Source organism: Pteropus alecto, unplaced genomic scaffold (assembly GCF_000325575.1).
Source record: "Pteropus alecto unplaced genomic scaffold, ASM32557v1 scaffold78, whole genome shotgun sequence".
Taxonomy (NCBI): Eukaryota; Metazoa; Chordata; class Mammalia; order Chiroptera; family Pteropodidae; genus Pteropus; species Pteropus alecto.
This window is the reverse complement of record NW_006443124.1, coordinates 16,220,441-16,239,998: the sequence shown is the minus strand read 5'-3', so window position 1 is coordinate 16,239,998 and position 19,558 is coordinate 16,220,441. Positions and strand designations below refer to the sequence as shown.

At 52.5% G+C, this 19,558-nt stretch overlaps 2 protein-coding genes and 1 long non-coding RNA gene across 4 annotated transcripts in view; 1 reads left to right on the top strand and 2 right to left on the bottom strand.

Moving 5' to 3' along the window:
- MRNIP (MRN complex interacting protein) overlaps nt 1–1,335 on the bottom strand; it is a 14,011-nt gene extending 12,676 nt beyond the window's left edge. Inside the window, exon 1 of one of the 2 annotated variants that reach the window (XM_015598057.2) lies at nt 893–1,335. In XM_015598057.2, coding sequence (XP_015453543.1) covers nt 893–958 — 66 coding nt within the window. In that variant the 5' untranslated portion in view covers nt 959–1,335. The remainder of the gene's footprint in view (nt 1–892) is intronic. The other variant, XM_006923360.3, reaches the window with a different exon arrangement.
- On the top strand, nt 22–2,376 carry LOC107196493. The gene is made up of 2 exons (XR_001517882.2): nt 22–775; nt 2,156–2,376. It is a non-coding gene; the product is annotated as an uncharacterized LOC107196493 (long non-coding RNA).
- Nucleotides 2,377–4,598: 2,222 nt separating this feature from the next.
- TBC1D9B (TBC1 domain family member 9B) overlaps nt 4,599–19,558 on the bottom strand; it is a 41,768-nt gene continuing 26,808 nt past the window's right edge. The window contains exons 10-24 of the mRNA XM_025040613.1: nt 18,978–19,139; nt 18,599–18,749; nt 17,855–18,069; nt 15,905–16,022; nt 14,820–15,105; nt 13,410–13,539; nt 13,177–13,275; nt 12,363–12,431; nt 11,176–11,416; nt 10,821–10,886; nt 9,214–9,285; nt 8,962–9,012; nt 7,446–7,508; nt 6,766–6,872; nt 4,599–5,765 (exon numbers count right to left, since the gene is read on the bottom strand). Coding sequence (XP_024896381.1) covers nt 5,079–5,765; nt 6,766–6,872; nt 7,446–7,508; nt 8,962–9,012; nt 9,214–9,285; nt 10,821–10,886; nt 11,176–11,416; nt 12,363–12,431; nt 13,177–13,275; nt 13,410–13,539; nt 14,820–15,105; nt 15,905–16,022; nt 17,855–18,069; nt 18,599–18,749; nt 18,978–19,139 — 2,517 coding nt within the window. The 3' untranslated portion in view covers nt 4,599–5,078. The remainder of the gene's footprint in view (nt 5,766–6,765; nt 6,873–7,445; nt 7,509–8,961; nt 9,013–9,213; nt 9,286–10,820; nt 10,887–11,175; nt 11,417–12,362; nt 12,432–13,176; nt 13,276–13,409; nt 13,540–14,819; nt 15,106–15,904; nt 16,023–17,854; nt 18,070–18,598; nt 18,750–18,977; nt 19,140–19,558) is intronic.

Here is a 19,558-nt window from a genome sequence, read left to right as displayed (position 1 = left end):
GGTTTCAAATCACTTTTCAGAGCTGAAAATAACCATGAGAGTAAGTGCTACATCATGTGTGTGTAACAATTTAAAAATGGAAATAATTTCCATTTATTCTCAATTCCTAGAACGCAGTCCGAAAAAAGGAATAAGTAAAAAGTTTCTGAGGCCCTAAAATAACACAAGTTCTCAGCAAGCTTACAGGTGCATACTCAGCATCTCACTGACTTTTAAAGAAGTCTGATGCTACCCTTTTTCAGAGCACAGCGGATTAGCAGATAACTAGGAGGGGACAGAAGCTGCTACACTGATAGCAGAGTTAGGTGATATCAAACAGTAGACTACGATCCAGTTAAAAAAAGGTTACGTGACATTCTTTCTTGTTGTGAAAGGAAAGCAATACGTTTTCAAAATACCAATTATCCTACTTAAAATACTGGAGGCGCGGGTTTTACGCCTTGGAGAGCAGGGGTCCAATCCCTCCCGATGCGGATAACAGGGGCAGAGCCAAGGAATGACAGCAGGGGGCGCCAAGGCGTGTCTTAGTTTAAAAACTCATCTCCCCTGTATTTAAAAAAGAGGCACTTTTGGGGGTAGGCTCTTCATAAAGGAGGTTATCCTCAACTTGGAAGAATTCACGAGGCCGCCTCCGCAAAAGCTATTATCCATGGTTCCTACGAATCTTACAACAACCAGGCAAAATTCGAAAAAAGCCCAGAGCGGCGTTATGGAGAAGTCGACGCCAAGGAAACGCAGTCCTCAGGACCGTCATCATAATTGGTCCGGGCCCCAGGTACATCCCGCAACCGCGCGAGACGGCGCCCTAGTTCTAGGGGCAGAGCCTGGGTAAGGCGCGGGGAAGAGGCCTGGTTCCGGAGCCAGGAGGAGGGGAGGCCGGCGCCAACCCCACCTGGTGCGCCTGGAAGAGGCGGCAGCTGCAGCACCGCAGGACCCGAATCTGCGGAGGCGGCGCCATGGCATCCTCGGTCCCTGATTCACGAGCGCGTGCGCCTCTGCATGCGGTCCGCTCTCTGCTCCGCCCCCTGCATGCGCTGGGGTCCTTCCGGCTCCGCGGCACCGCGCCGTGTGCGCATGCGCCTTGCGCTCCTGCCCGCCCCGGCTCCGCTCCCTACTGGCCCTTGGCCCCGCTAGTCCCCAGCACGGCCCAATGCGCGTGCGCCCTGCGCTCCGGCCCACCTCGACTCTGCCCCGCCTCGACTCTGCCCCCTGCACATGCTGGGTCCCCTCCCGTGCGTCTAGGCGATTGGCTGGGCTTTTTGGGACCTCAGGGCTCCGCCTACGCTTGCTGCCCGTTCGGGCGTTGTTTGGGGTTTTCGTCTGCCCGCTCCTGGACTCGCTGTCTGAGCCCAGGTCACTTACCTTCTACACCTGAGCCAGCACTTCCTCGTGGGCTCTTTGGGGGGCTTGAAGTCGCAAGGGCAGGGCCTCAAGCCGCTGCTGCGGGTCCGGCCTCTGCCTGCACTGTTCCCTCTGCTTCTCCAAGACGCCTTGTGAGTCACATGTGCCTGACAATACAAACCATCTTGTCAAAAGACAGTTAAAACGGCCAGTCCTGACAAGGATGTGGTGAGAGGATCCCTTCTTAGATGCGGCTGGCAGAGCGGCAAAAGGGAAAGCTATGATGGAAAGCAATCTGGCATTACCTCTATTCTAAGAAAATATTCTGCATCGCCCAGATGTATTAGTTTCGCGCTAGTGTTCACTTAAGTGTAACAGGAAAAAATGGAAATAAACGTTCCAAAGAATGGTTGCTTACGATAACTCGGCATGGATCATTACGCAGGTCTTTAACAAAGTGTGAATTTAAAGTGAAAATGCTGTTGGGTATATTGTTGCAAAGCAAGGGGGTTACAAATGTACAGAATTCCCATTATGTAAAACCAGGCACTATTTATGTCCAGGTGTGGAGGGGTTAGGGTTATAGATGATTTTATACATTTTTTATATTTTCCAAATTTTGCACAATAGCATATATTATAAAAAAGCAAATTAGTTTTAAAAAATTATGTTTGAGAGACAATGTACAAACGGACAGTGACCAGACCACATATGCCAACCTCTGTAGTAACCAGTCCGGAAGCCAAACCACAATTTCAACAGCAGCCAGGACTTCGTCAATGACTTCGTTTTTTTGTTTTTGTATCTATTTCAGGACAAACTGGAGAAAGCTAATTTTGCTCACCAAATCAATCACATGAGGCATCTGCTTCTGGTTAGCCAGCCTCAGCCGCCCACACCAAGCACACCTGAAGCCTTATTTCCACTCTAAAGCTTTCTTTTTCCTCTGCTTGCCATTGAGTCTCTGCCAAATGCAAATGATGGTGGTTGACTTTTTTTGTTTAAATAAATCTGGATAAATAGTACCTGTTCTCATTTGGGTAGTCTTTATTTCCACGTAGTTTGAGTTTTTGTGGCTAAGAGCAGAAGACATTTGCAAAGAATGTTTTATGCTTAATGAAAAGAGAATAAAAGTTTCAGATATGGTATGTATTCAGTTTTGTGAAAGATATAGAAAAAAATAAACACCAAAATACTGAGCAGTAGTCTTAAGCACTAGGAAAAATTTTTTCTACTTTTCTGTATTTTTCCCTTCTTTCTGCAAAAAGCATGTAATCCTTTTAAAATTCATATAAATGTATTTTTTCTTGAGAATTATAAGAATGACTTGATTTGGTATATCACCTGGTAAGCAGTTTTAAAATATGCAATTATGTTTACTTATAGAATAAAAAAATATTTAAATTTTTATTTGTATTATCCATATATTATTTAAAGTTACTGTTGACAAGTGATAATTCTGAGATGTCCTAAATTAAATTACAGCAGGCTGGACATGTCACTCTCCATCTGGCTGTGCTGCTGCTGGTTTAGACATGTCCAGAACCTGGTCCTTTGCTGGCTAGCGTTTGGCTCAATAAATCCTTTCTTTTAGAAAAGCTGTTGGCTTAGAAAGTTTTTAACACTATTCTGGTTGTTAAGCACTGAATATCATCCCTGAATGGTAAATAGGTGAAAAGCACTACTGTATATTTTTATACATTCTTTTATATTAAAGGGGAGCAGAGTTTGCCACCCCAAAATATGCCTCTTTGGGATGTTATTTTAAGCTGGTTAGGAAATGAAGACTCAGGAAAAACCTTTGCCCTTCCTTGGAACTGCCTAAAGATTTTAGATGGAGGACCTACCTGCTGTAGGTAGATTGGGGGACACTCAAAGTCCTCCCTGTATTGCATTGTTAAAGATGTTCCAGCCAACATTTATTTACCAAATGTTTACTTGTCCTCCTCCATGTGAATTGCCTTCTGCCCTTTGAAGTCCCAAACCATTAACCACTCCTTAGCTCAAGGTGGCATGTAAATCTCAACTGCCCAATTTGTCTTGAGGCCCCATATTCTCTAATTAAATTTGGTTCTTTTTGCCTGTTAATCTCTTTGATTATTAGACCAGCCAGAAGAACAAAGGGAAAAGCGGGGGAAATTTCCCCTCCCCCATGATATGAAAGTCTAGATTCCTTTTATATTCTTCTGTTTAATGTCTTTGGAATAATCTCAATAACTTCAAGTTATTGAAACCTTTCTAATTGATTATAATCATTTAAGACTTTAAATTATTGTTTGGGCTTCTCATGTATATCTTTAATTATGGCCAAGAACACAGTCTTTCTAGTATGAATCCTTTGAAATTACTTTGACAAAGCATGTGGTCAGTTTATATAAATGCTAGAAATTAATTACATTGATTAATGACTTTTTAAAGAAAACAGTTGTTCAGTTTACTTGTTGTTGTTTTGCTGCATTTGTTGAGACTGTGACCCAGAAGTTGTTGTGAACAAGGTAAAATCATATTGTCATTTTTAAAACCAGCCATAAACTCTATAGAACAGCAACTAGATTAGAGTTGGGGGTGGGAAAAGGGATTTGCTGCACGTGGGAAGGAAAGGTCTTTCTGGGGTGATGAAAATACTTTAAAATCACATTCTGGTGATGGTTGCACAATTCTATAAATTTACTAAAAATCACTGAGTTGTTTAAGTTAAACAAATTTCATGCTAAGTTATGCCTCAATAAAGCTATTGAATTTAAAAAAAGCAACAGCCACAGAGACCTCTCTTAGTAAAGAAGCAAGCGTGCCTGTGTGTGTGTGGAAACTTACTAAGAGCTCGACTACTGGGAAAAATCACCGAGTACGGCAGGTTTGGTTCCTGCCCTCACGAGTGTGTGTGTGTGTGTGTGTGTGTTTGGCAAGTACTGGACACTGATGATCAGTTCCTGATGCAAAGCAAGAGGGTTCTCATGGGCTCAGCCCGTCACCTGTGGCCCCATAGGCTGCTTCCTGAACCCAACAGCGCAACACACACCGCTGTACTGGACCCAGGCTGCCTATGCCTGTGGAGCTCGGGGCTCCCTGTCACATGTTAGCACAGGGCCTGCTTAGCTTGCATCAGCACCTTCTGTGTCCCCATCTTCCTTGGGGGCCTTGAACCCCCACCCCGGTGGGAGCCTAAGTGTCTGGAATCTCTGGAAGGTAGCCTGAGGGAGAAGCCTGGAGCCCAAGGCAGGGATCGAGGGCCACACTGAGGCTCTGGACACAGCGTGTTCTTAGTTCTTTCAGGGATTTATTAAGGCATTAAGCACAGTGTGGTTTTTTAGCCTACTGAAATGAATACAAGGATGTATATCAGGACCTGAGGGATGTGCTTTTAAGGTCAATGGTGAGGACGATAAGCTGAAAGAGCATTTAGAATACACCTGTGTGGCACCCAGTGTCCCTCAGACAAGAGCTCTGGTGAGCTACCACTGGTGCCCAAAAGGCAAGCGGCCCCGCTACTTGGTGCTCAGTGGCAGGAAAAACTGAGCAGGCAGCTGCAGGAGCGCCTGTGGGTGGAGCATGTGGCCCCAGCTCAGACGTGGGGGCAGAGGGCCAGCAGGGCAGACGGGAGGGCCTCTGCCTGGGCCCCATCTGGGCTGTTCAGCCTACTTTCCACTGCTTCTGGGGAAACAGGAGGGGCATTTCTCCTTAAGGAGAAAATTGATGACAGGGAGGGGGTAGGAGAGGTCAGCTCCAGAGTAGAGCCTTCAGCCCGAGGCCCCAGACTGCTCCTGGTCACTGGATGAGCTAAACTGTCTCTCCATCTTCTTTTGGCCCTTAATCTTGAGTCCAATGTCCACCCTCTTCTCAAAGAAGTTCACCAGCACGGACTCCGTCAGGATGGAGGCCAGGATCTGCTCGAAGGAGATGCTCCACTCGGTGTCCACAGTGCCCCCCCTGCGGGCAGTGGCCGTGGGGCTGTGTGCCTCCCCACCCACCAGTACCGTGTCGTCAGCCAGGTCCTCACACTGCAGGGAGCCCGTGCTGACCACTGAGTAGGAGGACATGGACATGTCGTCTTTGGTTTCATCGTCAGACAGACGCTGGGATGGGGAGCCCTGGCCCTCGCCGCCACCCCCTTCACCCACCACCTGGCTCTCCTGAGGCGCTTTCCCAAGTTGGGTGTCTCCGCCAGCTTTGGCCTGAGGGTCGCCCGCGGCTGGTGGCTGGAGCTCCTGGGCCAGGTCCTGAAGGGAACTGGGGGCTGGCTGCCCGTCCTCCCTCGGGGCACTGTCCCTGGGCTTCCTGCTGGGCTGCGTCGAGAACCTCTTCCCCAGCTCTCCGATGCGCAGCAGCAGGCTGGCCACGGCAGCAATGGCATGGTACAGCTCCTGCTCCAGGGGGTCCTCACTGAACACATTGTAGAGCGTCTTGCACAGCTCAATGAACTGTTCCTTTTAAGGGAAAAACAGAAAAAGGGCCGGGAGAGGCTAGGGTCAGGTTGAGTCAGGCTGCACTCAGGTCACTGTGTCTTGCTTCTCCTGCCCACTTCACAGATGGGGACACTGATGTCCAGACAGGGACGATGATGTGAGCAATGTAGCACAACCTTGAAAGGGCTTTCTTTCCCCGCTGCCTTTCTTCCAGCACTGAGAATGATCTGGAATCTCTGCCTGTCTCATGTCCATTTTGTTAGCAGAGCCAGACTATCTCCGTCATGACTCTCCAAAGCCGGTGACTACAGGCTTTCTTCACTGTGCTTTGGAACCACTTTGAGCTCTCTATAGTTTTACTCAAAGTGACTTTAATTTTTCCTTGACAAAGCTCTTTAGAGGGTGGTGACAAGGCAAGTGCAGCCTGGGGCAGCTGAAGGGACAGGAGGTCTGACATCAGACCCTGAAATCACATGTTTAGGCCTCCTGGTCTGGGAATGGGGTGAAACCCCAGTCTATGGGGTGTCCCATGCCAGCCTAAGGTGAAAGCGCCCAGCAGGCAGGGTGTCCCCTTGGGCAGAGCAGGTACGTGATCAAGCTGCAACTCAAGAACTGCCTATGGTTAGATGTCTCTGCAGTCCTGGCCTTGAGACCCTTGCCAAGACACCAGGCTCCAGACCCAGGCCCAGCAAACGAATAGTGGGCCTGGTGGAAGCAGGAGCACCACGCCATCATCTGCTTATAAAAGGTGGCATGTCAGTCTCTGCTTATCAGAGGCCAACCCTCCCTAGTGCTTTTCTGGTTCACAGATCTTGATCAATAGTAAGCAAGTTGTCACCATGAGACACCACCCTGAACAAGGCCTTGAAGCAACTGGTCTCCTATCTCTCAGGAGCTGTCCCCGACTGCCATCTGACTAGTGGGCTAGAGGCAGGCGGGAGAATCCCCACCCTCCGGGGGCTGGAGGCCCAGCTCAGTCAGCACTTTCAGCCACAGCTGCTGAGCCTCTGGTGGCACCTACCTGGTCCATCTTGGGGAGGTCCTTGATGGTCTCCTTCTGTACCTCTTTCTCCTTGGCCCATATCTGAAGATAGTGCCGGTAGTCGGGAGAGCTGGTCTCCCTCTCCTCTGTGAGTTGGGAGAAAAAAGATTAATCTCCATCTGACAAATGAGAGAAAGAGGGCAGGGGGCTGGTAGCAGGGAATGAAGGGGTCAAGGAGCTGTCCGGCGTGGAGTTACCTGGGCTCTTTTAGAAAATATCCTGGCATTTGGGAAGGTGGTGAGGGAAAGAACACCTCAGAACACTCACAGGTCCCCTCTGGGTTATGCTAAAGTAGGTTTGACCTAAGCTGATAAAGTTGGGGCAACCTATCTTCCCCAAGATGGTGATGGAATCACCATATGGAGACTGGAGAGAGGACAGCATGAGTGGGAGAAACTGGCCGGGCACCCAGAGGGAGGTGGTGACAGCCAGGGCTGTTCGCAGCTATGGGAAGATTTAGGTAGAAGTACCTCCCCTGGCAGCTGACGGGCCAGCATTCACTGCACAGCACTGCCCTTTCCACAGGGACAGCCTCTGAGTCAGGCCACGTTTGCCATCTGCTCGGTAGGGGCTTTCCCAAAGTGACGGGGTGCTCAGACCCCGGGACCCCAGGGTCTCTACCAGCACTAGCAGCAATGGGCCTGTGTGTGTATATATACCTCCTCTTTTTTCTTGGACGTCTTCATTTCCAGTTCCCTCTCGCTCTTCCTGCAGTAGTGTTTCTGGATGACCAGAAAAAGAACACAGAGAACATTCTTCTATTAGGACTCGAACCACTGAGGTCTGTGAGGGGTCTAGTCTGTACTCTCCCGCAGAGGCAGACCTGGCCCAGGCAGCAGGTCCTGCTGATTCCATGGGACCCCATGACTACTGGAGCCTCATGCCCTGTCTGTCAAAGGAATACAAGTCTCACCACAGTGTTTATGTGCACAACGATGCACATTATGGAGAAACTGTCTGAGAACTTCTTTGTTGTCTTTGCTGAAAAGGTCAAACTGAGGGCTTCCTAATTACCAACTCAACTTCTGACTGCCACGCTAGCAGAGGAGGCATTTTTAAATACAGTTCAGCTCTGTATTTCTTAGGGGGATGTATTTACTGGAGTTGGCACACACTGTGCTTCCTACAGTGCCCATGAACTTGCTGGGAAGCAGGCTGCCCAGCTCTCTCAGACCTGCTGCCTGAGGCAGTTAGGCCGGTTGGGGGCCCTGTGGCCAATGGTAGCAACCTGGCTCTGAGAGTCCCTCACTGCTGTGTGGTGGTGAGGAAGGGCTCACCTCTCTGGGCTCAGGCTTCTCCCCTGGAATAGAGATCCGCTGCCTGAGGGCTATGTGGTGTCTGAGGACAGGACTCTGTGCCCTCAGCCCGTGGCCTCTCCCAGAAGCGCCTGGGACAAGCCTAAAGCACCCATGATTTGCCCAGGCTCCGAGTACAGCAGGTACATCTGATTTCAAGGTCCTGAAGCTTCACAGTCAAGTTCAATTAAGCCTCTGACACTGCAACAGGACTGCCTTGGGTATTTTGATACATGCTGTTTTAAATTTTTCTTTTGGGTGTATTATCATTGGTGTGTACTGTAACCCATGAGAAGTTACAGGGTGGTGTTTCGGTCAGTTTGGTGAGTATGTTACACAATTACACACCACCAGCTCAACTGCCAAGTCCCAGGACCAGAATGCCCCATCTCCCTGGACTGAGGCTCCCAAAGGCCTTTAAATGTAGCACAGAGATGACTTCTAATAGGTACTCAACAAACATATTTTCCCCAGCGAAAAAGTTGTGTGGAACGTGAAACACATTTTCCAAGGAAAGCACCCAGCACTCTCCTCCACCTCCATTTGTCCATGTCTGTTTCACACTGTTGCACTGGTAGCATTTGTGTTTTTTTCCTATGAATGTGGCATGCAGCTGATGGCCTGGTGCCTGTGCAATACCTGCTGTGCTGTGTGTCCTTATTGACATCCCCGTGACAAGCACAGAGGTCGCCCCTCACCTCTCCCAGGCCAAAGCGACATGGTTCCCTCTCAGGACTTAGCCACATAGGAGGTGCCCCTGGGACCAAGAGCTTCCAGGGGATTGGCTGTGCAGGGGACTGTTAGGAAGACAGAGGCCAAGGCCTAGACGGAGCCCAGTGCAGCAGGGGGGCGGGGGTGCCCCTGCTCCCCAGGGACTGACCTTGAGCCTCCCAGGGCAGGAAAAGATCCAGATCTGAGGCCAGAGGAGATGCTGGAAGGGACAGCGGAGGAGAAGCGAGGGCGGTGGGGGCAAAGGCCAGGGTCCAGGAAGGCAGAGACAAGAGAAACAAGTGAGAACACCCCAGGGACCAACTTGGAGGGAGGGGCAGCGCCCTCACCCTGTCCGGCGAGCACCCCAGTGAGGCTGGCTCCCCAGCCCACCCAGGGCTGCAGGCATCCTAGCAGCGCTCACCTTCTGAGGAGCTGTCCTCGGTGAAATAGTGGGCCGCTTCCAGGGCCGACTCGGCCTCCTCTGGGTTCAGGGCTGTGCTCAGAGAGGAAGGAGGGTGAGGGTAGGAGGAAACAATGCGACTTCGCCAGGGCCACCCTCCCACGACAAAGGCCTGGTTCCCCCACGGCGTGCCCCACAGCTCCTAGCCCCGCCAGTGTGGCATGTGGTCACAGTGGTAATGGTGACCTGGATTCTGGTTATTGCTACTTTCTTGGCTTCATGGTTTTTGAAAACGTGACATGTGTCCCAGGCAAGAATCTATTCAGTGCAGCTGGAAGGCCAGCGAGTGGCCCAGAGGGTCCTTCGGGATGCTTTATGTTCCTGCGACATACACGCAGGGCCAGCTGTGCACAGGGACATCACTCCATGCATCCTGGACATCGGTCTCTGTCAGTAAGCAGTCCTTGGGGGAGCCATGTGGTTCTGTGGGGGACCTATTTTCCCTCTTGTACAGAGGGAGTGCAGTGCATGGCACGTGGTGGGGTGATAGGGCATCGGCAAGGTCCACTGGAGCCCTAGACAAAGCAGGGCAGGCAAGGTGGCCCAGGAGCGGTGGGGATGGCCCTGGGTGCCCTCATCTGCAGGGTCCTGGCCCACTGGGCTCTGCCAGCCCTGGCCTCTCCCTCAGCAGTCAGTGGTGGCTGGTATCAACTTCCCTGGAGGTGTCCCCGAGGCCACTATTCCTTGTCACATTAGAGGCAAAAAAACCAGCCATGAGAATGCCCGAGTCAAGAGCACAACTCTCCAACTGACTCTACAGAGCAATCTTTAAAAATATCTATCTGGGCCCTGCCCCAGGCCAATGAAGTAGGAGCCTCTGGGGTGAGCGTGGCACTAGCATTCCAAAAATCACTTGGCTGACTCCCAGGCAGCTGCTGACACCGTTGTGGCCAAGAGAAGGGACCAGCAGCTCTACCCCAGAGCAGAGTGCCTGGGATCAGAATTTTCACCTGAGTCACAGTTCCCTCCTGTGAAGATGGGGCTAACCCCGCTTGAAGAGCTCTCCTTGTGGCCACCCTTGCTGAGCCAGTTAGGTTGGCCCGCACAGAAGGAACCTAGCAACCACGAGATCTGGCCTGCCTTTGGACCAACTGGCCCACCATGCTACCTGTCAGGCGTCCCCACTAGGCTGAGGTACCCCTTAGAGAAGCTATAGGGGAGTGGTCCCTGCTCATGGCCATAAGACAGGAGTCCCCAGGCTGACCCTCCAGGGATAAACAGGAACCCTTGAGAAACTTAAGGACAAGCTAATGAAAGTAAGGGGTCTCCATTTCGAACTTGAATCCACTCATTCCCCTCATGGTTTTTCGGTTGCGTTGCCCTGTGTTCCCTGGGATCCTAGCCCCTGGGCAGAGTCACTCTCCCTGAGACACTCTTGCATATCCCCTCTCAGGTCACAGGTCACGGCCCTGCTCTCAGCCCTAGCACATTGGCACTGAGCCAGACACAGCCTCTCACAAGACCTCCTGAGTTGGAACCACTCTGCTCGGCCCCCCAGAGGCCTGTGCCTAGAGGTCAGCTCTGGACAAGTGAGTCCTCCTCACTGGAAGTGTGAGGGAGGCACTCACCTGGGGGCAGGTGTAGCTTGTAGAGCACCTTTAACTTGTCTGTCAGGTCCCCGTGGTACATCCCGCCTGTGGAGAAAGGCCAGAGAGGAGGCACACTGGCAAGAACCCCAGGGCTGGCCCTCATTGGCACACCCTCCTTCCAGTGGGTCCTGGTGACCCCTGACAGCCTGACTCCCTCTGGGAGGGGTCCCAGGAGTGAGCCCAGGCTTCCTGTTCTCTCCTGCGCTTGCCCTTCCCCAGGCAGCCCTGGGCTGTGGGAGAGAAGGACCCCACTGGACCCCCACTTGTCTCCAGTGGAAAATGACCCTGCCGTTATCAAGGGACCCGGGCTCCGGTGGGCCCTGGAGCCACTCACTCATCCCTGTCACGAACTCCTTGAAGTTGATCAGTGAGTCCTTGTTTCTGTCCAGGAGCCGAAACATGCGCCCCGCCAGCACAGGTGTGTGGGAGCCGCAGGCCCAGGGCGTCAGGCTGCCGAAGAGTTCCTGGAACTGGGTGGCGTCGATGCGGTACTGCTCTAGGTAGGGCAGGCTGGGGTCTCGACGCATGGCAGTGGGCTGGCCACGACCCCAGTACTGACTTGCCAGGTGCTTGGCCTACAGGGGGCACAGCCTGGTGAGATGGCGATTAGGATCACCAGGCTGGTCCATGTGTCCCCTCCTCCTCCATCCAGGGCTGCAGAGGCCTGGAAGTGAGCACTGAGCCAGACACAGCCTCTCACAGGACCTCCTGAGTTGGAACCACCAGCCCTCATTCACTGATGCAGGAGGTGGGACAGAACTGGGACAGGCCACAGTGAGGAATGGGGAGGTGTGGGGCAGTACTGCTTCTGATTCTAAAGCCACAGCACGGTGCCACTTTGGGGGCTGAACCAGAGGCAGCTGGGGGGAAGCAGGTAGGAAGTGACCAGACTGGAAAGGTGGCGTGGGCTTTGCTGATTGTGCCCAGTCTTCAGCACCCTTCCTGCTGCTTCTGTTATAGCACCTGAAATTTTCTTGGAAAGCCCCTCCTGTCCTACCCTCAAGCAATAGGGTAGGTGAATGGCTCAGTTCTGGCCCAGCGGCACTCTCCTGTTGTCACAGCCCCCAACTGGAGTCAGTCCAAAGACTAACCCCGGGCTTTCTGTTAAAACCCCTTGGAAAGAAAAGTTTTCTTGCCACTAGGGTTACTAAGAGGACAGGATGACCTGGAGCTGCAGTCCTGCCACTCTGCAGGAAGAGCAGTCCAGAGGACATCTGAGGTGGGGAAGCCTGACAGCATGCTGGAGCACCTGGATCCAGCCATGCCTGAAGCTGTGCATTTCTAGATTCTCAGTTACATGAGCCACTGCAATCTCCCTTCTGTGTAAGCTGATTTGAGTGGATTTTCTAACACTTAACAGTATTTTGCCTAAATTCCAACGATGAAATTCTACCACGTGAGGTAACTGCATCTGAGGGTGTCTTTAGATCTATTTCTCTTCTGGCACGAGACTGCTGCACTATAGATGCATTTGGGGGACTAGGATGGGGTGCTGGTGCTGCCCTTGGTCTTGGCTGTCACCTTAAACACCATGTAAAGATCCTCCAGCTCTTCAATTGAGAAACCAATGTCCCCGGGTATAGCTCGGACCTAGAAGGAAAAGAAAATGGATGTAGGGACGGATGGAATCTCAAGTTCTCGCCATGGTACAAGCGAGACACTTTCTGAGAGAAGCCCTGTGTGGATGACGGTGAGAGGTGAGAATGTGGGCCACTCTCTTGGTATCCTTTGTGGGCCAGGAAAGACGGTGTGGTCCACATGCTTACCCCTTGTGTCACCCATCTGCCACTCGGTCCACACTCCTTTCTGGTGGGCATTGGGGGTACTTTCTGTTCTGAACGCCCAGCTGAGAACACTGGGTGAGGGGCAGGCATCTAGTGGCTACCGTCTGGGTCCTTGGAAAGACCCTGGCACTGGCTTTTTGGAAGATGTTCTAGAACTTCTCAGTAAATACTCCCTCCAGAGATGAGGGGTCTTATGGCAGAGGAACAGTAGGCTGGGCGGGTGGAGGGTGGCTAAGGGTTACTAGCCAGGAGCGGGAGCAAAGCCAGGCCTGACGGCTCAGCACAGAGAGAGATCATGCTTGGCCTGCAGGCACTAGGGGGTCAGAGAAACTTCCCAGAGGCTGACCCATGAGAACGCAGTGACCGGACTGTTTCATCCCACTATCCCAAACTGGCACCTGCACCCCTGATGCTGGTCCTACGTCAGGCAGCACTAGAGAGCACTGCACCCACCTGGCCTGGAGGGGGTTTCTGAAGATAGCAGGGTGGGAGCAGCCCACTTAGGTCACCACTCCACTTCCACCCCCGCTGGCCAATAGGGGCCCTCGTACCACGCTCCTCTTGGCTGTGTCCTCCAGGGACTGGATCACTTTCAGCCTCTGTTTAAACCGCATCTGTTCAATGTCGTCGGCCCTCAGGCTGCTGAATTTCTACCGGCCAGAGGTGACTTGGTGAGGTCAGGTGGAACCACAGAACGGAGGACTGCCACTGCCACCCGTGCCTGCACCCGCATCCACATGGCCAGATGAAGCAGCCTGGCCAATCAGCCCCAATGAGCTCTGACCTCATACGACACTTTCAGGAGGTCGAAGATGTCCACCTCTGCAGGAGGGTTGTCTCCACTGGTGAGCAGGGCATGGAGGTGTGGGACAGGTGGAGAGACACTCTGCTTGTTGACCACATTATCCAGGTACCTGTAAGGATTACAGGATAGGAGTCTAGACTACCCACAGGTGACAGTGGTGTTTTCCCCACAGCTAAGTGATGTGGATGTACCTCCCAAACAGCGAGGGAGCCCACTGAGGGCTTGGGGGACATGAGTCCTGGGAAATCGAGGATCCTCCCAGAGGCAGCGAGGCCTGAGCACAGACACTGAGAAGCCAGGCTGTCCTCTGGAGGTCCCATGGGCGGGGCCCTTTAAAAGTCCAGACCCTACCACACCAGGGGAAAAGCCTTGTCCCACTTGGAGGGATGTGCTCTCTCCCTCTGGTGGGTCTCTGGGGATGCGGGGACTCCCTGCCCTGGCCAGGAAGAATAGGGGACCAAAGGAGTGTCCCAGGAGCAAGGCACGAGAGGAGCCCTGCCATGGGAGTGTCCACGGGGACTTGCTTCTCCAGGAACACGGCCTCGGAACAGGGCCCGACTTGGGCTGGCTGGGCCCACACACCCTCCCAGGCTCTCCAGGCTGGGCCTGAAATTCAGGTGGGAGAGGGTGGCCGGTCCCCACATCCACAGGTCCCTGTTCCTGAGCAGGGGCCTGATGCGTCCAGTGTGAGAGACAGGCATGAGAATCAGTCACACAGTGGTCTCTGACTGAGTGTCTTGACATCACTGTGGACAAGGTTCATACAGAACAGGGCAGGGCGGCGACAGCCCTGCCAGCACAGGACCCCTGCAGGTTCCCACAGCACCTGGGTTGGCTCAGCAGGCAAGTGGCAGTGTCTAGGCTGGGCAAATATGTGCATGCAGGCCAGAGGACTGTATGGAACTCAGGGTCTAGGCCAGGATGAGGCTGGGATGGGAGAATGAGGGGACTGGATCCCTGAGAGTGTCTCTGAGGACAGGACATGGGGACTGAGAAAGGAGGAGGATGCCAGGCTGACCCTGGGCCTTAGGCCTGACCAGCCACATGTCGGCTTTTTCAGTGGTCACAGCGGGCCCAGCACGAGCCCCTCAGTCTGGGCTCAGGAAGGCATAACCAGGAGGTCTCGCTCTTCTAGCCGCCTCCAGTCCAGCACGCCCAGGCCCCTTGCCCATTTTATCCTCTCCTGTGGTGAGTACTACTCCAAGGCTGGTTGTCTCCCACCAGAAAAGAGCCTCCATCCTGACCCCTGGACTGCCCCTGGCTCTAGCGCTGGCTGGGCACTTGGTGGGCATGGCTGCTGAATGCTGACTGTGGGGTGCCCAGGGCTGGTGAGGGGGTGGGCTCTGCTGGCCGGCTGTCTGGCAGGAGGAGAAAGGCCGATTAGGTCACCTGCCCAGGATGGTCATGGCCTCGCCCTCGTCGCTGCAGCTCAGCAGCTGCTCCATGTTGGCATCCAGGATGGCCAAGGCCACCTGCAGGACCACCTTGATGCCCTCGTAGAAGAAGCAATCAACAATGACCACAGAGCTCTCAAAGGGCATGACACTGAGGAAGAGGGTGAGGAACCAGGAGAGTGAGATGCTGGTGGCCACCCCCAGCTCCTGCATCTTCTCGGAGAGCTGGGGCAGGAAGTCTCTCGTGAGTTCTTCGAAGATGCCTTGGTCCACGAGGGCCCCTAGGAGAGCGTGAAGGGGTGCACGGTGGGCCCTCGTGTGGGCCCCGGCCCTGGCCAGCCCCGTGCATGGTGGGGGTGGGAGGGGTCGAGGGGTGGGCAGGTGGAGAAAAAACAGTAAAGAAGAAACCCTCTAAGTTTTCTTTCTACAGCTTCCAAACCATTGTGTGAAAGGAATGGTTTCTTCCACCACTCTGGATTTTTTTGGGGGGAAACGTGAATATCTCCATAGAAGTGTCAGAAGTAACAGTGGCCTTGGTGGCTTCCATGTGTCCTGCCTTGAAGCTCGTGAACAGGTAAAATTCTAAAGGATTCCAAGAGTGGAGACCCCAAAAAGCAAACACACCTTGGAAGCACACCTTGTAAGAACAGACATAATTATACATGTAAAGAAATACATTAGCAAGTGCACCTCCACAGACCTGCTCAGGTTTCCCCACTGAGAGGTCATGAGAGGTAGGGCTGGGTAACAGGTATGTGGTGTACAACATGCTCTAGTTATGAGGCTGGGAATCTTCCAAAACAAAAATGTTTAAGAAGAGTTGGATGAACGAGAACTTAGGCCCCAAGCTGACTTTTAAACACCACCAAATGTGTGACATCTCCTCTCCCTGCCACCCACTCTTAGGGAATCCGTGGGCAGTTTGGTGAGAGGACCGAGGCTGCATGTGGCTCTCCACATGGCAGCTGTGTGATGGTCTCTCAGCTTCCTGATCCGTTCGGTGGGGACCGGGGATCTGCAGCCTGCAGCACAGCTGTGGGGCCTCTGAGGGCTCACATATGGGACCTGTGGGGCACTTACCCACCACCCTGTTATTGTAGTAATCGGGCAGCATGCGCTCGCAGAGGGCCACCAGCAGCCAAAAGGCCTCCTCCTCACTGCCATAGAGCAGGAGCACCGAGGTGACGATGTTCATGGCCTGCAGGCACAGAGATGGTGAGGGAAGACTCTGGAGCCTGACACTAAGGAAAGCCGTCTCTTCCACCCAGCTCCGTGCAATTCACCAAAAAGTTATTTGTAGGAAATCAGTCGGACAGAAATGGTCAGCCAAGTCCCTTAACTCTTTTCCTGTTTTGGAAAAAAAGTGCAGCTTTCTGCCAGTGTTAATTTAACATCACGTGTAGGAATCCTACATTTTCTAGGATTTGACATTTTCAGCGATCAAGAATTACTATATTTTGCAAATAGAAATACCGCTACTAAAAACAGAATGCTATAAATAAAATTATGTTTTCAAAGGCTATTGATAAACTAGATTGATGTGAAAATAATAATAAAAGCGAGATATTTTGTGGTAAACTTTGGGGGTAAGGTTAGGACTGCTGTGAGTTATCTTGGGGTAAATGCTGCAGCTGCAAAAGCTGCTGGAGAGTATTCTCGGGGCAAATGGGAAATGGGTTAAATTGGGCCAGCGGGTACTTGGAAAACTGAGAAGGTGGACATGAGCATGTGGCACTCCTTCTGGCATCAGAGGTGTGACATGGTATAGGTGGATATGTGAGCAAGCTGTGTGCTAGGGCCACACAGCTGCAGGGAGGCTATGGCAAGACTGGGACCAAGCTCAATGCTTCAGTGGTGACAGATTATCTTAAAAATGATTTAAAGTCAGCATACTGGCTTTAAGATGTCATGTCAAACACTGGCCCTACAGATAGTGATTTTTGGGGAGTTGGCTTGTTTTTCTGAAATCCAGAGTCATCTAGGGAAAAAAAAGCTACCTGACTTGGCCAGGAAAATGCCCACTCGATTTACAATCAGATGCCACCAGAAATGCAAATCAAAACTGCAATGAGATAATACCTCACACCATTAGCTTGACTACTATCAAAAACACAGAAAATAACAAGTGTTGGTGAGGATGTAGAAAAATTGGAAGCCATGTGGATTGCTGATGGGGATGTAAAGTATAACAGTCACTGTGGAAATGCTATGGCAATTCCTCAAAAAAATCAAATATAAAATTGCTATACGATCAGCACTTCCACTTCTGGGTTAAGCACAAAAGAACTGAAAGTAGGGACTGGAACAGATATTGTGCACCCAGGTTCACAGCAGCATATTCACAATAGCCAAAAGGTGGAAGCAACCTGAGTGTCCATCTGTGGGTGAATGGATACACAAAATGTGGTCTATACACACCGTCGAATACTCAGCTTTAAAAAGGAAGGAAATTCTGACACATACTACAACATGATTGAACCTTGAGAACATATGCTAATGAAATAAGCCAATTACACACAAAAAAACAACCAAATACTGTGAGATTTCACTTACATGAGGTTCCTAGAGTGGTCAAGTTCAGAGAGATAGACAGATGGTTTCCAGGGATGACTAGGGGAGTTACTGCTCAATGGGGACAGTATCAGTTTTACAAGATGAAGAGTTCTAGAGATGGATGGTGGTGATGGCTGCACAAGGATATACTTAATGCCACTGAATCGTACACTCAAAAATGGTGAAGATGCTAAATTTCATGTTATGTGTATTTTAACACACACACAAAATAATCAAATGCCTCTACGACCCAGACTAGAAGCACACAGAAGACAACTTGATATAAAGAATAGGAATGAAGTGAGCAATTAATATTGTTTTTAATTACATCTTTTTCTGTGGTTAGGTTTTTCCAGGAGGAACAGGGCACAGTCGAAGGTGTGTGAGGCCATCACTGAGGCTCAGGGCCATGGGGAACTGTTCCTATGAGCCTCTGGTGAGCAATGCTGTCTCTGCACCCCTGCTAAGCCCCCTTACCTGGCAGTAGCCAATGGTGGGGTTTCGGAAAGCATAGGCGGTCAGCACCCGCCGGAGGGCAGCGATCCCCAGCTCGTTCTGGAAGGCAGGATGCTCGGGCATAGAGCGGTGGAGGTCTCGCTCAATCTCTTCCGTGGCCAGGCTGTACTTCCCTGTGGACTTCTCCACCAACTCAGCATAGTAGCCAGGGTGAGTCACCATCTCATTCCAGGCCCCTGTGGAGACACAGCTGGCAGCTTGTCTCTCTCCTCCTCCCCTCCTGAGACTTTGGGGGAAATGACAGGGCAGGGTGGAGGCATCAATGTACCACAGAGGAGAAGTGGAACTTTGGGAGCAGTTATGAAGTATGAGGCAAAGGTTCCTTTGTGACTGCTCCTTGGAGGGGTGACCCCACCCAAGTTCCAATGGCCAACTTGCCCTCTCCTGAATCCGTCTGGGTGGCCAAGGGTGTGAAAGTTGTCAGAGCCTGTCCCAAGAAAGGAGGCCTTGGGGAAGGTGGGCGGGGGGAGGGGGGGGCGGAGTGCTCACCTTCCGCTGTGGGTGGAAAGGCGCCATACCTATGACAGTCCCACCCTTGGTGACAGTGCCACCTTTGGTGTCTGGCCCCAAGAACGCCCCTCCTGGCGTGGGTCAGCATGAGCCCCTCACAGCGCAGAGACCCATTTCCGCCCTGTGAAGGGCTGGCAGTTCCAGCCTGGCCAACTCAGGAGGCCGTGGGCCACAGGGCGGAGGTGAGAAACTCACCAGAGAACAGGAGCCACAGCTCGCCGCGGAGGCCCTCGGGGATGCCCTTCAACACCAGCTCCCGTGTCTTAGCCGTGCGGTACATGCATACTCCGCGCCCGTACTCAAAGAAGTGGATGTGCCATGACTCTTCCTTCATCTTCTCCTTGGCCTGGGGGAGCAAACGGGGCCTGTGGGTGCGACCCGGGTGTCAGGACCCCTCTCTCCTCCTCCTCCACCTAGCGTACTGAATGGCCATCTCAGATCTCCAAAGGCTCACAGGAAAAGTGCCACCAACCCCAGTTGGCTGAGCACAGCACCACCCTCAGGAGGCAGGCCCATAGGTAGAGAGCCACAGACTAGTTCTGGCAAGGTGATAGAGCCCACGCTCTGCGCTTACCCCCTTGGCCCCCAGGTCCTCCACGGGTGTGTTTCTCTGGAAGAGTCTGAGCAGGCCCTGGGAAGCAGTGGGTGCCTCCTGCGGAAGGGTGCTCTGGCGGCCACCACACAGTGAAGATGGGTTGGAGGGCTGCTCTGATGCCTCCTGAGAAGCTGGCGAAGACTAGAAAGTACAACATGGGACAGAGAACACTGAAACTGTGGGCCTCCCACGTGCACTCAGTCACTGCCTGAGGGGGTGGTGGGTGGGCAGCACCTGGTCTGGCGAGCTCGGTGAGCAGGAGGCCTCGCTGGCCAGCTGGACACCCACGCTGTCCTCCATCACCAAGCCCACCCATGCTGGCTAGTGTCTCACAGGGACGGGTTCTGGGGCCCATCCCATCAGGCCTTCTCAGTGAGGTCAGGACCAGGAGAGAAGAAACCCCAAGAAGCCAGCTCATGTGTCCCCAAAGGGCTTGGCTGCAGCACTGCTGCTCCCACACTTCCCTGCTTTAGCCTCTGGGGTGTGGACCAGGTTGACCCTGTAGGGACAGCTGCTGGTAGCGTCTGCCCTGATTGTCCCTGCACCCCTGGCCACCTGAC